The 20,241-nt window shown below is 36.3% G+C and overlaps 1 protein-coding gene across 1 annotated transcript in view; it reads right to left on the reverse strand.

The window, feature by feature from the left end:
- The window catches only part of lmbrd1 (LMBR1 domain containing 1), a 93,429-nt gene that overhangs the window by 14,928 nt on the left and 58,260 nt on the right, over positions 1-20,241 (reverse strand). The window contains exons 12-14 of the mRNA XM_058796432.1: positions 18,395-18,499; positions 16,069-16,218; positions 13,437-13,518 (exon numbers count right to left, since the gene is read on the reverse strand). Of these exons, the coding sequence (XP_058652415.1) occupies positions 13,437-13,518; positions 16,069-16,218; positions 18,395-18,499 (337 nt within the window). The remainder of the gene's footprint in view (positions 1-13,436; positions 13,519-16,068; positions 16,219-18,394; positions 18,500-20,241) is intronic.

Below are 20,241 nucleotides of genomic sequence, written 5' to 3' on the forward strand. Positions count from 1 at the left end.
ATTGTGCTGTATGGAGGAAGATATATTTGTGTTGCTAGTTGTGTGCAGGAAGGCTTTACGTTATTTTCACTTGTGAGGGAAATACGGATAAATGTGAAAATACTGAGCATGACATATTCTACACAAGTCAAAACGTGGCAGAACTAGTTATTATGGGGTGTTGTGTTGAGAGTTTAGTTGCGTATGGTTGCCAGGCAACATTGTATCTTCACACATTTATATAGACTTCAGTTCATGTGCAATCACAGATGTATGCATTTTGACTATTTTATGGCTTTGAATATGGTGTTCAATGAGAGTTTAGTGTCTGTATTTGTTTTATATGTGCATTTATGCATATTTATTTATATAACTTTACATTTAAAACTATATAACATATAGCATCGTTGAGCTTCAAGCATCCTGAGTTCAAGTCCTGGCTCTTGGACCTTTCCTGGTCTCATCCCCCTCTCTCCCACTTTGTTTCCTGTCTACTCACTGTTCTATTACAATAAAGGCAAAAATGCTGAAAATAAATCTTAAAAAAAAAAAAAAAAAACACTTTACATATAAAACTGACACAGACTTTATAATTAAACATATAAAATCTATTTGTTTGTTCTTATTTTCAGTTATATATAATGATATTTTATAATTGAATAAATAAATGATAAAATAATATTATTATAAAGTAATTTTATGTAATATATATCAAATGTTCAAAAGTTATTTAAAGATGTTTCTTCTCAAATATTAAAAATGCTAATAAAAAAAAATCAGTAATATTGTGAAATATTATTACATCTGAAAATAACGGTTTTCTATTTTAATATACTGTAAAATATAATTTATTCATGTGATGCAAAGCTGAATTTTCATCATCCATTACTCCAGTCTTCAGTGTCACATCATCCCTCAGAAATCATTCTGATTTATTAAATGTCACATATTGTCAAAACTGAAATTTCCTGGCTTTTTTCATGATAACAGAGGTCTAGGGGCTATGTAACTACCATATAAGTTTCAAAACAGTCAATCCACAGTAAAGTGCACACAGCCTGCATAAAGTAGCTGTGATTTTTCACGAGCCGCTGTGACTTCCGTAAAAATGTGACGTCCGATCTACTCAGCCACCGCCTTCAGTCACCATCCCGAGCTCCGCCCACCGTCCTTTTGCCAAACCCCCAGACAACATCGCGTCCATGCGTCCGCGAGTATTTTTGACGATCGTTTCTGTCCAGTCCGCTCGTTTTATCGCGTTTAACCACAGCTGTCGTCGGTTTTTTGTCTGGCAGTGGCAGCAGGTATGCGATCAAATTTCTAATTTGAGGCTGCATTTACATCGATTCTGGCACCCAACATCACAACAAGATGATATTTTAAGCTCCTTATGTAGCCGAACCTGCGCTGCTTAGAATGGGCCGCCTCGCCTCCAGTTCTCCCTGTTTTGCTTCCAGCTTAGCGCGGTGACGTAATTGTGACGTCGACCCTACATGACCCTACTTACCTGTGGATGGCCTGGCTGTGCGTCACTCAGAAAACAACAGGCCAATCAGAAGATAGACTCATGAATATTAATTAGACAGGCCAAAATTGACCTGTTCTTAGCAGAGCATGAGAGAAGAGCTGTAAAAATATATTGAGATGTTTTTTTGGTACTTATACTGCAAATATATATTCATATATATTCTTAAGGACATCAAAACCTAAAATAAAACTCCAGAAATGTGTACAATATGGGACCTTTAACAGTATGCTGATTTATTATCAATGTTGGAAACAGTTTTTGCTGCTTAAACGTTTCATTCACGCGCTGGTCTGACGTGCGCTTTTTCTGAGCCCGTACACCTGAAGCGTGCGCATTAATACGCCTGTCTAACAGCGCCTGATTACTGGACTAAGTTATCTTTTGCGCTAATACTGTCAAAACAAACAAGGTTTACATACAGACTAAGTTGGTTATGTCTAAAATGAAAGTAAACAGTTGAGACAAAAACGGATCCGTGCCTGTATATTAGATGCTTGTGGGTCTTAAAGGGACAGAACTAAACATGCAGCCGACTGTCATTAAAGGGATAGTTCACCCTAAAATTTTATTTCTGTCATTATTTACTCATTCACATATTGTCCCAAACCTGTATTAATTTCTTTCTTGTGCTGAACACAAAAGAAGATATTTTGAATAATATCAGTTGCTGGTCCACATTGGATTTGATAGAAGGAAAAAAAATACTATGGAAGTCATTGTGGACCAGCAACTGTTTGGTTTTCCACATTCTTTAAAATAGCATTTATGTTCAGCAGAAGCAAGAAACTCATTCAGGTTTAAAACTAATTTTGAGTGAGTAAATGATGGTATAAATATAAAACACTATGACAGAATCGACAGACAGATGACAGAATTTTTATTCTTTATTGTTAAAACAACAAAACGCAAAGATATTTTTTTTTTTTCAGTCAAGAGTAGCTTTAATAGGAATCAATCTATATAGTGTTTTATTTTTAGATTTGTTCATTCAATTTCTTGAATGCTCCTGCTAAATAAGCCTATTTAATACTTTAAATATAAAAACAAATGTAAAATAAAACACTTACTAAAAAAGATGAAATATTTTGTTTGTTAATGCTCTGTGGTTCCTTTTTTTATGAATAACTTGCTGCATTATGTAATCATGTAATCAATGAAAAAGTAACTATAGTCTGATTATGAATATTTTAAAGTGTAATATCACATAATTAAAAGTATTTAATTTTTGGAATCTGATTATGTAATCTGGACTACATATAATCAGTTGGATAAGACGCATTCAAAGCAAAAACTGTCAACATATATTGTATATTATAATAATATACAATACAATAAATGTAATATGCACAACACCTATGAATAAAGTCAACTAAATTAGCTCAAACTTAAATATTTCATACATTTGTAAAATTAATGTTGAAGTAGATTTAAATCTTTTGATTTAAATATTTGTCCCTATAAGTGCCAACCATCTTATGTATATGACAACATGAACTCGATGAACACTTCGGTAGCCCAAATATCAAGCGGATTTCATTTGTTAAAGCTTGACTATCTTTCATCTGAGTGGCTGCTGAATGATGGTTATATGAATGACCTCTGTGGAACAATATACAGCCACAAATCATGTCAACAATAACAATCGTTTAGACTGACTTCCTAAACCAAGCTGACCAGCTCTCGACATCATTAAGCATATCAAAAATGGTCTCTTTTTGAAAAATAAACCGTTAGTCTGTTCCTATTATCCAGAACAAAGACAACAAATCTGACTTCACTGCAACGATCTGAGAAATCATTCGGGGTGAAAAACAGCCGCCTCTCAGCTAGAGCGACTCCAATCACAGAAATCAAACCCTGATAATGAGGCGAGAGTCTCAATATCAGAGGCAACCACAGGAACAGTCAAATATTTGTTGCGATACGCCATCTGGAGAAAGATGAAGACAGATGATTCAGAAATGTAAAAAAATAAATAAATAATAAGCATTTTTGTCGATTAAGTCGTACCACAAACAAACTGCTGAGAGCTTTTAATTCCACTCAGCATGCCTAATGGGTTCAAACCACAGTAGAGGAAACTTTGTTAAGATAAAATGAGCTAATATCGAGGAAAATTTCAAATGCTTCCAGATTGATTTAGATTGTCAAAAACCTTTTATTGCACAGTTTTTTTTTTTTCTGCCCATTTTGCCAAAAGCTGTATCATACTGATAGTGAACAGTAATTGTAATAAAAGCAAATGGAAATCACATCTCCCGCTGTGAAGCGACAGAGAGTCCCGTGCTAATGGACGGTGTACAGCTTGTCTTGCACTGTTCTATCCGAAAACAGTAATGAGGCGTTTTGCTGATGACGGGTAGGTGGCAGAAACACAATGACTGGGCTCCGCTGACCGGCCGCAGATGGGAAAAGGCCAAAACCCACACAAACAGATTGGGAGGCTGTGCTGGTTGGCAAGCAGACGGCTTAAAACTACGCTGGTTCTAAAGTGCGAGTCAACTGGAGATGGATCAATTTCGGGTGACCTGCAGAGCAACTTCTGTTGCACAGATTTATCCTCCATTGTGTGAGACAGCGCCTCATTTTGGCTTTGAGAGACTTAATTGGGTTATGATACAGAGCATTGTTTGAAGGAGGCATATGGAGAAGCTTTCACGCAGGCACAGACTAATGCAACGCAACTGACTTCTACTGTTTTTTTTTGTTCGGCTTTTTCTGTCATCTTATCATTAAAGGTATTTTCTAAGGAAAACATCACGATTACTCTTGCTCATAGCGAAGGTTAGGGATTTGAACAGCTTGTGCAACTCGCGGCGTTTGTGCTACGAACTTGAATGATACTTCAAATCATGTGGCTTGTTGAGGTGTGCTATTACTGTTCAGAGCAATCTGACTTTTTCTTTTCACCTGGCAGGCGATAAAATGGCATTTACTTACACTGAAGGGACCCGAGCCATAACAGTTCAGAAACATGGTAAAAACCATTCAGAACACTGCAGCAACTGTGTAACAACCGCCTAGAACACCCTATCAACAGCACAGAAACATGCTAAAATACAAATGACCTTAGCAGCCGCCTAAAACACCCTAGCAACAGAATAATCATGCCAAAAACCATTCACCTTAACCACCTAGAACACACTAGCAACATCACAGAAACATGCTAAAACAACTGACCTTAGCAGCCACCTAGAACATGCTAACAAAAGAATAATCATGGCGAAATCCATCTGCCTTAGTAACCGCCTAGAACACCCTTGCAACAGTGCAGAAACATTCCAAACGCAATTTAGTTTAGCAACTACCAAGAGCACCCTGGCAACAGCACAGAAACATGCCAAAACATTTCGCATTAGATACCTCCTAGAATACCCTAGCAAAAGCACAGAAACACCCCAAAAAGAATTCACCTTAGCAACCACCTAGAACACCCTAGCAACAATGTAGAAACATTTCACTTTAGAAACCACTTAACACCCCAGCAACAACATGCTAAAAACAACTGCCTAGAACACCATTGCAACAGAATAAACATGCTGAAATCCATTCACCATAGTAACTGCTTAGAACACTCTAGAAACAGTGTAGAAACATGCCAAAAACATTTCACCTTAGCAATAGTCTAGAACACCCTAGCAACAGCATAAAACATGCCAAAAACCTTTCACCTTAGAAACCAACTAGAACACCCTAGCAACAGCGTAGAAACATTTCACCTTAAAAACCACCAAGAACACCCTAGCAACAGCATGCCAAAAAACATTCAAAACACCTTGGCAATTATCTAGAAAACCCTAGCAACAGCATAGAAACATGCCAAAAACAATTCACCTTTGCAACCACTTTGAACACCCTAGCAACAGCACAGAAACATAAAAACATTCGGAAAACACCTCAGCAACTGTGTAGCAACAACCCTAGCAGCCACCTATAATAACACCCTAGCAGCAACCACATATAAAATATGCCAAAAAACATTCAGAATAGGGCTGTAGCTATCGAATATTTTAGTAATCGAGTATTCTACCGAAAATTCCATCGATTAATCGGCTAAGAAGTACTTTTTCTTTTTTAAAGAGCAATACTAAATATACAAGAGAAAATAAGATAGGTCTCTTAAAATGAACAAGTAATTTGTTTCCTTTTTAGAAAAATGAACATTTTTATTGCTGAAATTGCATATACTAATAACTGTGAAATCTAAACCGATTTAGAGCATTTAACTGCCATATTACATTCAAAATGCAAATACAAATATATAAAAATCAATTTCAAATTACTTTAAAAAAGGTAAACATAGTACAACCTAAAACTAAGACATGAATCAAAATAATAGTAATAAAAAAAATTATAATAAAACCTAAACATTATGCAACTTAACTTTCAAGTTTCAGCCTAACTACAGCTCAGGCATGACATAAGCCTTTACTCTCTTTTTAGAAGGCTTTTTGGCTTTTGTAAGAGGCAAACATTAGTGGGCAGGAAGCTAACGTGGAACAAAATACACATAACATTTATTAAAACATTTTTCAGCAACAAGAATTTAAAGTCATTTGGAGAATAAACCCTCTTAAATGTCTCTCTGTGTACTCTCTCTCTCTCTCTGTGTGTGTGTGTAATCCTTTAAAGGAGCATGTGGTTGCAAACACAGTACTCTGTATGCACTGAAATGAAAATTCTGGGCCAAAACCAAGAATTCTGGATTTGCTTGGTAGAAAACCGAAAACGAAAGTGCTTTGTAATAATTATTTATTTTATTAAATAATATAAATTGATTTTGTAAGACTCTTTAATTTAAATACATTTTTATGACACAGAATTTAAAAAACACAAGCCAATAAAACAACCACACTTTTATTGAAAGAAAATTGGACAGAAAATATATTAATATTAAATATCAATGTATTATTTTTAGTCAGTTCTATGCAACAGAATCCGACATAACCGTTGTTGTTGTTGTTTTTGACTAAATATCCAAATAATGTATAGTCCTGCAAACAGGGTTTTTCCTTTCTCAAAATGCGGCGGAGGTGGTACCATCCTGATCATGTGCTTACAATGTACCCACCCTTCAAGTGGCTGAAACAAACACTTTTTACACGCAACATATTTTAGGTGTTATAATCATTAATAGCTATGATTAAAGAAAATGACAATTATAAAGTTATGTTTTATTTTCTCTCACCTAATGTTTTATTGTTATTTATTCTTAAAATATCCTTACGAAATGTTTTCTTGTTCCTCAGAAATTCTGTGTTGTGTATCTGGTTATCAAATGAAGGCATAAAACATTAATTTAATTTATCTTTAAACTATTGAAAATTAAACTTTTTGGCAAACAAAGTGGATTTACTATTCAAATTAAAACATGGAAAAAATGTTGTGCGATCATTCCTTAAAAAATAAAGTTTTCATAATTTTAGTAGTAGTAGTAGTAGTAGTATGTACATTCTGCTGCAATGTCTTCAAATTAAACCGGACTTTTATTTTGACGGGTTGCCATGAATACCTTTACATTTCTGTGTGAATATGATATGACGCTAGTTTTACTCAAATGAAACGCTCATGAAGTGACTCTCAGAGCAGTTCTGGAGATGTTGTTCGTGTGTTTGTGTCCTCATTGAGACAGCAGAAGCTGAAATCACCACGAGCGTCACGCGCGCTTCAGAGAGTGTGTGTGTGGTAAAGGAAAACACGGGTCTCTGCTATTCATTCACACAGAGATATTATTGCGTAATATGAGTAATGCTCATCAGATCGCGTAAATCAGTGGGAAATTAATAGAAATTATGATTCTGTGTCAAGTAAACATGTATAAAAATATAAAAACCCTGGCAAAGCTATTATTATCAGCGCATGTGAGCAGAGCATAGCGGGGAGCAGATCAGTGAACGAGATTTTACCAGCGTTGCCCAATACAGCTGTACTACAGCATGTCACCGCACAGTAGCGCTACTGCAAACAGGAACAAGTATACTACATAGAAATTTCTTGTCGGTGTGTTATTTGAGCGAACTTAGCTTTTCAAGTGAGCAGAATGCACATTGATAGAGCGGGATATAGGGGATGGGGGCGTGACGTCACTGCTCTAGCGCCGCGGTGGCTGATGGGAAAAATCGCCATTTTGTGAGGCCACTTGTTGCGACGCGCTGGGGAAGTTGTAATATGAACCTGTTTTAAATAGGATACAGAAATTGAATAAAGTGTAAACCAACAAATTAAAGTTATTCTACAAAACATTATTTAGTCAAGAGCAGTGAGGGATTTCTTCTGTCTTTTGTTGTTTGATTAACATTAATGACAGATGGCACAGCTTTATTAGGCTGCTGTCACAAGACCTGTTTCACGGATCCAATACTTATACATATGCGTTTTCTTTCGCAACTTAAGACAAAACCGACAATGCTTATGAGGGTACTCGTCAGGACGACCATTTTGACATTATTTTGTGTGTATTTGGCCACTTAAGCGCAACCAGCTGTGTTTGTTTGTTCACAGCGCGAGCTTTGGATGTGACTGCAGCGCACAGAAAAGCGCCTCTGGAGTGCATGAATACGTCTTAAAAAGACGTGCAAATAATACATTTCTGTGGCGATGCAACAATGACCGATTAGGCAATTGACAATTCTGTCAACTGTACCGAAACGCGAGCTAAAGTCTTGTATCGCAGCATGCAGCAGATGTGAAGAGAAGGTCAAAGAGAGAAGACGCGGTGCAGCTGAATCACTCACGCTGTTTTCAAATGACTGGTTGTGTGAATTTATTTACTCATCTAACCTACACGCTATATTGAATAAATGTTTTGCAGGAATTTCCCTCATTTTAAAGTCGAAAGCTGCGGGAATATATGCGCAATCCCACACTGAAATTCAGGACCTGATTAAGCATAATTCTACTGTACATAGAATTGTGAAACATGACTTTTCCAAAACTTTCTGGGTTTATTTATTTTTCCAAAACTTTACAGGCCTGGAAATTGCTGTTTTAAAATTCCATGACTTTTCCAGGTTTTTCATGACCGTATATGAACCCTGAATGTGACGATCGGGTGCGGTTATCTAAATCAAAATCAGGCAAAAATATAGGTGCGGGTGGTTGGCCATCTTTTCCAGGTACCGTTTTCTTGCGTCCGTTAGAAGTTTGTCTCTGTATAGTACATTTTGTTCTTTTAATCAACTTTTCAACATTGTTTTTCATGTGGTTGTTTTAAGTCTCGCCCGATGTGGCCTCACAATATGGCGGCGCCCTCTTGTTTACTGCGCAGTGACGTCGGTTGCCAAGCCCACGCGGCGCAGTGATGAGAGTGAAACCTGAACACTGCTGGGCGGTGCAGCATATATTTTCGGCGCGCAAAAATTCAGTGCATCCCTAGTAAATGGACTAAACGATTCTTCGAAACACATAATTTGCTTCTATGATTTTTTGTATCAGAGTTACTCGAGGAATCAGCAACTGTGTAGCAACAACCCTAGCAGCAACCACATATAAAATATACACAAAAACATTCAGAACACCTTAGCAACCACCTAGAACACCCTAACAACAGCATAGAAATACGCTGCCAGCACTGTGAGAGTGAGTTTTGAGCATTTTCTCCAGAAAATGTAAACTATCTAGCTAATACGATCACTTTGTGGCTTAAGTCAGCTCTAACATGACCTGAATTTTTAATAGCAGCCGATAAAAATGGAGAGCAGAAGAATTTCTTAGCCTGTCAGTCTAATATTCTGGCACAATCCGGGGACCTGAAGTGAGTGAGAAGCAATTAGCAGGTGGAATCTAGCCCAGCATAGAGAGGTGTATTTTAAGAAAGGTTACAGCTGATGGGGGACACGTCTTAAGGACATTAAGGAAGACTGGCCACTTCTTCTTGGTTCACTGATCCAATTGCATATTAATATCTTTGATTTCATTATTATTCCAATATCCTCCAATGGGATTGGAATGTAATATTGGAGTGCCCTCCTCTGGACGGAAAACAGCATCATGGCTGCACTCTCAGGCTGGATGGCAGTATATCAAACCATAACCAATCTGATCCGAATCCACCGTGACATTGCGGAATAACTTATAGCTCCATTTCCCAGGTTTTGAAGTTGATCTCATAAAAAATGTGTCAAAAACACACTAAGAGACAGACCTGGTATTAAATTAACTAGATGTTAAAGAGCTTAAAATCACTCATCACAATGCAGAGCACGATATCACGCTGTTAAAACACTAAATCAAAGCTTTTACAGTAAATCCCAACATCGCTCTGTGTTTTAAGCCGCCTTTTTTCTCTTCTGCCATCGTCAGAATAAAATCTCTGAGTGCAGTGTCTATAATATGTTGAACTAGATTCTGCCTCGTGTGCTGCATGCTCAAAACACACGGATCTATCTGCAATTAACTGCAAATGTATGGTGGCAATTAACCTTATAGATCGTAATTAACACTTTTACTGGTTTAAGCCACTAATTTTACAGCATTTTAATTAATGTAGATCTCCCTGCGACAGACTGTTATTTGCCGTCTCACCCTTCCTTAATGAACACAGAGACAAGCTGCAAGGGTCACGTTCTGCAGGCGCGACGTCTAACTTTACATCTTTGTATTATCAAGACTATTTACAGTCTTTCCTCATTGGTTGAGCACACAAAACCAAACACTTGGATACATTCAGATACAGCAGTACAAAATAGCAATGGTCCGTCACACCTGAAGCAATTTTGATCTCCTATTCAGATTCTGAGTCTGTCTCCTGCTGGTTTACGATTTCATCTCACATCTAGCGTCATTAATACTACTGCTTCTTCTTCATGCTGTCTTCTGCTAAATCTATTTCATTCTATTTACTGAGTACTCTGCTCATCTCTTCATAACTGACATACAAATAAATATTTAGGACTGTTTGGACTGGGGAGCGACTGATATACAGTCAAACTTGTATCTGCATGGCCAACACTGTAATCAAGAAAACAAGCAGTTCAGAATATCAGTTTTTTGCATATATAATAGGTGAAAACAGAGCACAACTGAGCCTCTCAAACTACTTGCATATAAATGACTATTTTGCAATAAACCAACTAATAAAATATTGATTTTATATTTATATATTTTTAGTTTTATCTTGCAGTTTTGATTCAATTGTGTATTTCAAAATGTTTCATGGGATAAGTAGATAAGAATTCATACCCCTTCATTTTTTTCACGTTTTGTTATGTTGCAGCCTTATGTTAAACTGCTTTAAAAAAAAAAAAAAACTTTTTTCCCCCCACAGCAGTCTACACTCCATACACCATAAAGACAAAGCAAACTTTAAAAGAAAGGTTACAGAAAAAAAGAAATTTATTACAATTAAAAAAACTGAAATAAGTACATTGCATAAGTATTCATACCCTTATCTCAGTACTTCGCTAAAGCACCTTTACAGCCTTGAGTCCTTTTGGGTATGATGCGACAAGATTTGCACATCAGCATTTGGCAATTATCTGCCATTCTTCTCACCTCTTCACCTCTCAAGCTCTGTCAGCTTGGATGGGGGCTGGCAGACATTTTCAGGTTTCTCCAGAAATGTTTGATTGGGTTTAAGCCCAGGCTTTGGCTGGGCCACTTGTTATGCCCCGTCTAGGGGTAAAGGCGCAACATGAAAGTACAAGGACACAGAGGAGTTTTGGAAAACTAATGAACAGTAGTTTAATGAGAACAATGGGGTATTTTAGCTTCAGGAACCAACAATGCCAAAACAACAAACAAAAACCAACTAATTTATCCCTCTAAATTCCCTAGTTCACAAAAGAAAATGAAATAAAATACAATTACTTCCCAAAAACAATCAATAAAAAGGTTCCAACAAAAATGGCGTCGGTCTCCCTACCTCCCCAAAGTTACTATATACGATTATTTACAGTGGTTAGCAAACGAGTCCAAGCAGGGGCAATCCAGAATCAAGGTCAAAGAACAGGCGGTAGTTAGTAATACGAACAAATGGCAAAGCAAACTAACAGACAACAATCAATTTCTCACAAGCGAACACTCAACTAAACATACACAGATATTCTCAGTCTTACTTAACACGATTTGTAACTAAGGACATTCAGAGAGTTGTCTATAAGCCACTCTTGCTGTGTGCTTAGGGTCATTGTCCTGTTGGAAGGTGAACCTTCTGCCCAGTCTGATACTCTGGACTGGGTTTTCAATTAAGGCTATCTCTATATTTGGGTGCATTGAACTTTTCTTCTACTCTGGCGAGTCCCTTAGTCCCTGTTGCTGAAAAACAGCCCCACAGCATGAGGCTACTACCAGCACACTTTAATGTTGGGATGCTACTGTGCAGGTGATGAGCAGTGCCTACTTTCGTCCAAGCATGATGCTTGGAACTGGGGTTCATCAGACCAGAGAATCTTATTTCTCACAATCTGAGAGTTCTTTAGGTGCCTTTTCCAAATTCTAAGTGGGTTTTTGTATCTTCACTGAGGAGAGGATTGAGTTTGGCCACACCGCAATAAAGACCAGATTAGTGGAGCGTTGCAGTCATGTTTGCATTGCATTTTCAGCTGTTAGACATTTTATTGAGAGGTGTGTGCCTTTCTAAATCATACTCATTTAAATGAATATGCCAACGGTTAACTCCACTCGAAGTGTAGTAACATCAAGCAATATGAATGCTCCTAAGCTAAATTTCAAGCGTCCCAGAAAAGTGTATGGATACTTATGCAATGGAATCATTTCAGTTTTTTTTATTCTAATAAATTTGCAAAGTTGTTACAAACCTGTTTTTTGCTTTGTCATAATGGTGTATGGAGCGTAGATCGATGTGGGGAAAAAAAGTTATTTAAAGCAGTTAAACATAAGGCTGCAACATAACGTGGAAAAAATGAAGGGGTATGAATACTTTTTATAGGCATTGTATATACACTAGTGTTCAAAAGTTTGGGTCAGATTTCTTTAATTTTTAAAGTCTCTTATGCTATTTATTAAATCAAAAACACATTAAAAACAGTAATATTGTGAAATATTTTTGTTTTTTATTATTTTATTTTAATATATTTAAAAGTTTATTTTGAACCTCTATTTTGAAATTTATAATCAATATATTTTAATTTATTTTTGTGATGGCAATCTACTCCAGTTTTCAGTGCCATCCTTCAGAAATCATTATAATGTGTTGATTTCGTGCTCAATAAACATTTCTTATTACTATCAATGTTGAAAACAGTTGTTCTGCTTAATATTTTTATGAAAACTGTGACATGATTGTTTGAACAGGATTTATCTGAAATAGAAATTTTTAAATATAAACATATATAAGCGTTTGCTATCACTTTTGAACAGTTTAATCTGTTCTTGTTAATAAAAGTATTCATTTCTTTCAAAAAAGACCACAAACTTTTGAACCTTACTGACCCAAAACATTTGAACAATAGTATCTTTTGTCCTTTTCAGGTTTGTACTGTGGTCATTCATCTCAGAGTTGGTTGGTTTAGTTCATGGCTTAGAAATCTTTACTGATTTTGTTTTCTTAAATCACAATGAAGAAAATGAATGGGAACAATATGAACCAAGTGTGAAAAATGTGGGCAGTCAGAGTTGTACTCCACAGCCACAGACTCTTTAAATGGCCAATACACTACATTTTTTCCCTGCAGTCCACTTACTGTATAATGTTAGGCAAGATCTCTTGCACACAAAAAAACGCATCTCAGACCCTTAGAATTTAACTAATTAGGTTGGCTTGAGAGAGCCAACCTACTGATCTGCTACTTTTGCAGGAAAAAAACATTTAATCTTCAAATAGGCACACACACACAAAAAAAACTTTCCATGATATATTTTCCATGATATAACCTCTTTAAAACTCCACACCAACCATCCCTTATGGTATGGTGAAGCATTACCCACTGAAGTCGGTCACTCTGTGGGTGATAAAGAATGACAGTCTTACCTTCAGGAGCGTCTGCATCACATATCTTAGTGATGGTGGCAGAGTGATTGCTTTGTGATGGGTCTGCTGTGGACAGTTGGGTCTGGGGACAAAAAAAAAAAAACTCATTAAGCCCATTCTGATCTATGGAACAGGACTCTAAATGCATGCAAGTAAAACATAAGGAATATGCTTTAGCTTTTTATTTAAGCATGTTCACCTAATAACTAACTTAACAAATTTACAAAGCAGTTTTGTGCACATTATTTCAGTGTAAAAATCTTATTCACTAACCATCCACAATAGAGTTTAACCAGCTACTAAACATTAAAATAGCCATGCTGTATTTAAATTAAATCATTGTCATTCTTTTCAATGCCTGCGTTCTATTTAAATTAGACTCATTATACTGCATATTAACAAAACTCTGCTATGTGCATGAAGAGTTAGCACTAAAAATAAAGCCACAGTAAACACCATTTTATTTAATGTTTGCATTGATCATGGCAGTATTGCTTCATCAAATGATGGAGAAGAGCATTGTAGCATGCCTTATATGCAAACATGTGGTGTAGCTGAGTACAGTTTAGTCATTTTAAAGACTTGTTTCATAATTGAACCCAATTCACATAATTCCTTCAGTAAACTAGTGCTAAAACAACACAGACTAGAGGGAGTATAAACAACACTTACATTTCTAGAACCCTTCTTACAACAATACTGATATCAAAGAAAAGCAAAAAAAAAAAAAAGTTGACTGACTCATTCTGCATAATTTCATTTGACAAATACTAATTATAAGAAGCAGACTGACTCATAAGCTTTTTGGGTTATTACATCATGGGAATGTGTTCAGAAATACAATTACAGTTTCAATTACACATTCCATGTGCTTAGAGATAAAGCATTGCTATTTATGCAAGATGATGAAATGAGTAAACCTCATTTGTTAAAAGTAAATATATGATCTGGGTGTAATTATGAGTCAAAAATGATTTTTATAAATAAAAGTCTCCAATTTTTCACCATTTAATATCTCAAATTTAAAAGGGAGCCTATTAACTTTCTTAAAACGCAGTCCTCGTCTTATTATGCAGGATTATTTATCTAGTATATTAATATACTTATATATGTACTGTTTTATATACACAATATATGTTTTATTACATTATTGCAGACGTTTCACCAGTGACTGATATTTTTTCTTTAAGGACCCTTATGAGTGTAAATTAGACTTTCCCTAGATGTTTTTTTTTGTTCTCACAGTTTCTGCCAAAATTGAAATTAAATATTTAAATAAATAATACAATAATAAATATTTATTTAAAAAATAAACAAAAACATTTTTAATAAAATTAAATAATACATATTTAACATTAAATCACAAACCCAAATCCAATGTAAACTACTGTTCACATTTTTTGCTACTAAAAATTTGAGTTATATGAATTTCTTGGAATTGTGTTTAGGTAAATAACTCTTCTTACCATTCCAATTCTGTTTCCTGTTTGCTATATCAATTCCAATTCAGGAATTTAATTGGAATTTAAAAATCATCCTCAATTCAATTCCGCATGGCACACAACCCAGCAAGACACATATTTCATTGCTTATTATTATTACGTATTTTGTTATGGTTATTTCAATATTTACTGAAATATTTACTGCAGAAGGGCAAAGGATGGATGTAATTGGTCAGATTTCAACACATGCTGTGATGTTTACCAAGTAGAACAGGTTCGATCTTGCCGCGAGCTTTTCTTCCTTCTCTGTCCTCGGCAGACGATTTGCCCCATCAGCTTTCTGACAGCTTGTCAGCCTCACAGCAAATTACTCTTCATTTGAGCTTGTATTTACGCAAAGGCAGCATAACTTTTGGAAGTAATCAAACAGGATAACATGCACCACTGGATAGACGCAGAATGACTGCTAGCCTTCCAGGAAGTGAAGAGAAATCAGATTTGACTGATGAAGAGTTTGTCAGTTTCAGCCACTGTCTCCCATGGATCGTTCACAGTCTGTTCAGCAACCACCTGATGCATTGTGCGCATAGAAATGGCAAGTGCTGACTGAAATTGCCATGTCAACCTAGATGGGCTGGGTTTATCTAACTTCCTGATGAGTTTTTTCCATGATATTCTATGACCGTGGTATAGTTTAGCACATAAAAACAAAGAAAGCGTATTCAAAGGCGTCACATCAAGGTCTGAAGGTCTCTTCCTGTCTAAGTGGGTGGTTCTTGGCAAGAATAACCTGACCAGATTTTGTGCCAGAAGTCGATCAGCAGTTGCTAGGCTACATATGGCAAGATGTATAGATTCACAGCAAGGAACACGCGGGCAAGTTTTCACACTTAACATGATCAGGTCAAAGACTTTGGGTGGTTTTTAACCTCATATGAATGTACAGACCTTTGAAGAAGCAAAATGAAATAAATAACAGATGCAGGAAGGCCTTTAATGGCTTTTGAAGAGAGTCGGGAGAGAAGGTTTTGAAAGGCTTTCAAACACTTGCTTTGTAAAGGGTTGATCATTACATACTTATGTCACCGGCGTGGGCCCTGTTTGCACAGAATACGACAGCTGTAATCCTGTAATCCTGATGCCGTGCAGCACAGGGGATTGACTGTTACACAAACAAACCCACATCTCACCTGCAGCAGGTATTTCTGGCTTCCGTACATGACGTATTGCGGGGCCAGACTGTAGATCATGTAGCTGGTGTGGAGGACGATGAGGAGGAGGATCATGCAGAGGAAGAGGAGGGCCTGCGGTCGGGTTCTCTGAGGCCTGATCTTATACAGCTGCACAAAAAGAAACAAAAAACGTCATTATATTACTCATATGACCGAGTACTCGAGTATACAGTGCTCTGAAGTGCAGAAATGCACTACACAAATAATGTTGCACTAAGAGCAACAAAAACAAGGATAGATTCAGCAGAGCTGCAATAATGGATACTTTAAAGGGGACGTGAACTGCCTTTGTTTTATATTTTGTACTGTTCTCTGAGGTCCACTTGTAATATTATCAAGATTTTTACATCAAAAACATAATTTAGAAGTAATAGGCTATTTACTGTCCTGTTTTTAACCCCCTTCATCAAAACGCTCCAATTGAATAGGCGTGGCGGATTGTAGACTCAAGTAAACACCCACTGGTATGATTGGCTAATAGTTGTGTAGGTTTGACAGCGTACATTCCTCATAACCTGCACGTCCACCTCTCTCGTAAACACTATATGTGCGAATCAGTGGACAGGGCTAAACAGGCAGTGATGTAGAAACAGGCACTGATCATCTTCTGCGGAGGCGGTGCTTATCCACACTGTTACATTACAGAGTAGAACATTCCAAAACCTGTCCTTTTGGCAGACAGACTTCAACAAAAGCCGTTTTTAGACTAACAAGTTTTGAGTTCTGAAAGTTGTAGTTTTTATAGTACAATGACCTCTTATGTGGAATTTTTTTTTTTTTTTCAGTTCATGACCCCTTTAAAAACACAGTTTTAAAACTGAGATGAAAACATTTTTCCTAGTAAAAAGTGTAGTTATGGAACAAGGTACAATTGCTGAAATGAATAATCAGAATTCTTCAAAGTAATTTTCCTAGGCCAGAAGCTTCGGTGCATTACTAAGGTCTGCTACTCAATCCTTGCCCAACAGTTCATGATGGATTTGTATTGAAAATCTGATTATTATTATTATTTATGTTACATATAAAAATATTATGATTTTGTGTTATTAACAAATTAAATATTTATTGTTTTACATACACAGTATATCTATATTTTGTTTCAGTTTTTATATACAGTACAGCAAATCTTAAAGGGTTACTCCACCCCAAAATGAAAATTGTGTCATTAATCACTTACCCCCATGTCGTTACAAACCCGTAAAAGCTACGTTCGTCTTCGGAACACAATTTAAGATATTACGAAAAAGTGCGTACAATATTCTGTCATCAGTAACACATGGTATTGTACGTTTATTTACACTTTGATTTGAACAGAAACAGCGTATCTATGCGTTACTGATGACAGAGAATAGCGTACGCACTTTGCGTCAATCGGATGCTCTTCAAAATGGCGCTACGCTGACACAGAGAGGAGACGAACTGTTGAATAAATGTCGTTATTTTTATTTTCTTTGCGTACAAAAAGTATTCTCGTCGCTTCATAAAATTCAGATTGAACCACTGATGGCAGATGGACTATTTTGACGATGTTTTTTATACTTTTCTGTGCCTTGACAGTGTAATTTACTTGGCAGTCAATGGGACAGTCACAAACCTCCCGGTTTTCATCCAAAATATCTTAAATTGTGTTCCGAGGACGAACAAAGCTTTTACGGGTTTGGAATGACATGGGGGTAAGTGATTAATGACAAAATTTTCATTTTGGGGTGGAGCATCCCTTTGAGTAATGATACTGAAAATTTAGCTTTGCATCACAAGAATAAAATTAAATTTTTAAATATATTAAAATAGAAAACAGTTATTTTCAATTTTAAAACTATTTCACAATATTACTGTTTTTACTGTTTTTGAGCAGGTAGACGCAGCCTTGGTGAGCATTAGAAACATGTTTCCAAACTTTAAACAAGTACTGTATAAGGTTTTAACATACACCATATTTATTGTTGATATATTATATGATAGAATTTAAAAAAATGGTAGAAAAAAGGGAAATTACTGTTATGTTTTTGTAACGAAAAAGCATTATTTTTAATTAATGTTAAATATGTACTGTATTATATAAAATATTCTAAACTTAATTTATACATAAACACAGCAAATCAGCATGTCAAAAAAACTGTCAGAACAAAAGAGGAAGTTTTTGCAGCCCCAGCAAAATTATATTTGGCCTATGCAAACTAAATGGCCAAATTTAATAATTAAAATTCAGTACAGCAACACTCGCACCAGCATAAAGGTGCTTAATAAAGCAGGTCAATGAAGATGGGGTACTGTAGTGTCTCACCCGTATCCAGAAGAACCAAATCCCCATGTTACGAATCCCGGCCATGGAGGTGAAGACAAAGTACATGGTGATGATGGTGATCAGAACATAGTCCAGTGGAAAAACCTGAAGAAAGTAGAGAAAAATCAACCAGTTTTGGACAACAACTCTACAAATACAGAAGGCCCTGATCTATTTCAGCCATTCACCAGGGCTACAGTGTAGTTCTATTAATCTACACATAACACACACTTTTCAGGCCTTAGTGTCAACTAAAAGAACCATTACCTTGACAATGAAGATGGCCGGAAGACCATGGCAGTGTTTGTCCACTTTCACTGCCTTTTTCTTTGTGTACCAGTGTGGTTTTCATAGTAAGTGATGCATGTTTCACAAAGCACACAATGCTGGAGGCACAAAGGATATATATACACTCGCACTCTCAGCGGTGGCCTAAAATACTGTCACTCCTGTGCTAGAGATGTATCGCTCCACAACTCTGAGGTGATCTTTCAGCAATCCTGACTATTTTCAATGCATTTCATCTCAAAAGAGCAACAGGAAGTACATGGCAGAACTGTTTGAAAGTCAAGCTAAAAATGATCCGCCTTTTCCTGGAAGAGCTGTTGGCTCGTAGAAACAGCAATGTCTCTTCGGTTGGCAGCTTGTCCTCCATAACTCCACTGGAGCTGAAATGCTGTTTTTGCAATGAACCAAACACACACTGACCTTACCTGTTGCCCTCATATTGCAGACGGAATATGGTCAGTGACATCATGAAGTACAAATTAGAAATGTTTCTGGAAGCATGAACAATAACTCTCTGGCCTACATGTCTTATCCTTTTGCAAATTACTTTTCTTTTTCCCTTTTCACATGGCCTAATTGCAGAAATCAATGGTCTGGATTCCTGAACAATTTGGTTTAATCAAGCCATCTTAAGTAGCGAGTGAAACAAGTGATCATATTTTATTCAAGCACATGGAAACTGATCACTGTGCTACTTGAAGAAGATTGAAGGATTTAAAATCTCTTCCAAAAGCACTAAATGATGAAAGGCGCACTTATTTCTGATTCATAAATAGCGCTTAATTCAGAGGTCATCACATCTTTTTATGTAGAAAGCGGCCACAGACTACGGACAGGGTGATAAACTGTTCAGGGTCTTTTATTTCATTTCAAAGATTTGGACATTGTCGGACTTGCAGATTGCAGTTCAGTGTCACCACATTTCCTGGTTTGTGTTTTGAGCAGCTACGATACATAAATGCAAACACAAATGAACTTGAAACTACAACTGTCCAGCATTATGAATCTAATACACACAGCCTTGAAATGATTTAAAATCTGATTGAGGTGAATGTTTATTCAGACCCAGTGAAATCCATATCTAAATGCTGCTGATTTCTTTGGGGTAGCACAAAACATAGGGGCACAGTCACAATTTGAACCCGTCTCACAACACAAAAAATGAGTGAGTGAAAAAAAATATGTTGGAAAATTATGTTGGGCTTCAATGTCCATACAAATCATTACTATATTCAAATCTACCCACTACAAATTTATTCTTTGAGAATGTTTTACACTCAAGCAATACAGCGTAAATAGAGGAAGTAAACTGCTATTGATGATGAACACTACCTGCCAAAAATGTTTGGACACATCTGAGTAAATTTATGTTTTCCAGGATGGTGAAAACCTTTTGACCTGCCAAAATACAAATTGTGCTGACAAGCACTATCATTCAAAAAAAAAATTTTTTTTGAAAGAAACTAATACTTTTCTTCAGCAAGGATGTGTTAAATTAATCAATTTGTAACATTACAAAAGATGTTTCAAAGAAATGTTGTTCTTTTGAACTTTGTATT

Source organism: Onychostoma macrolepis, chromosome 13, assembly GCF_012432095.1.
Source record: "Onychostoma macrolepis isolate SWU-2019 chromosome 13, ASM1243209v1, whole genome shotgun sequence".
NCBI lineage: Eukaryota > Metazoa > Chordata > Actinopteri > Cypriniformes > Cyprinidae > Onychostoma > Onychostoma macrolepis.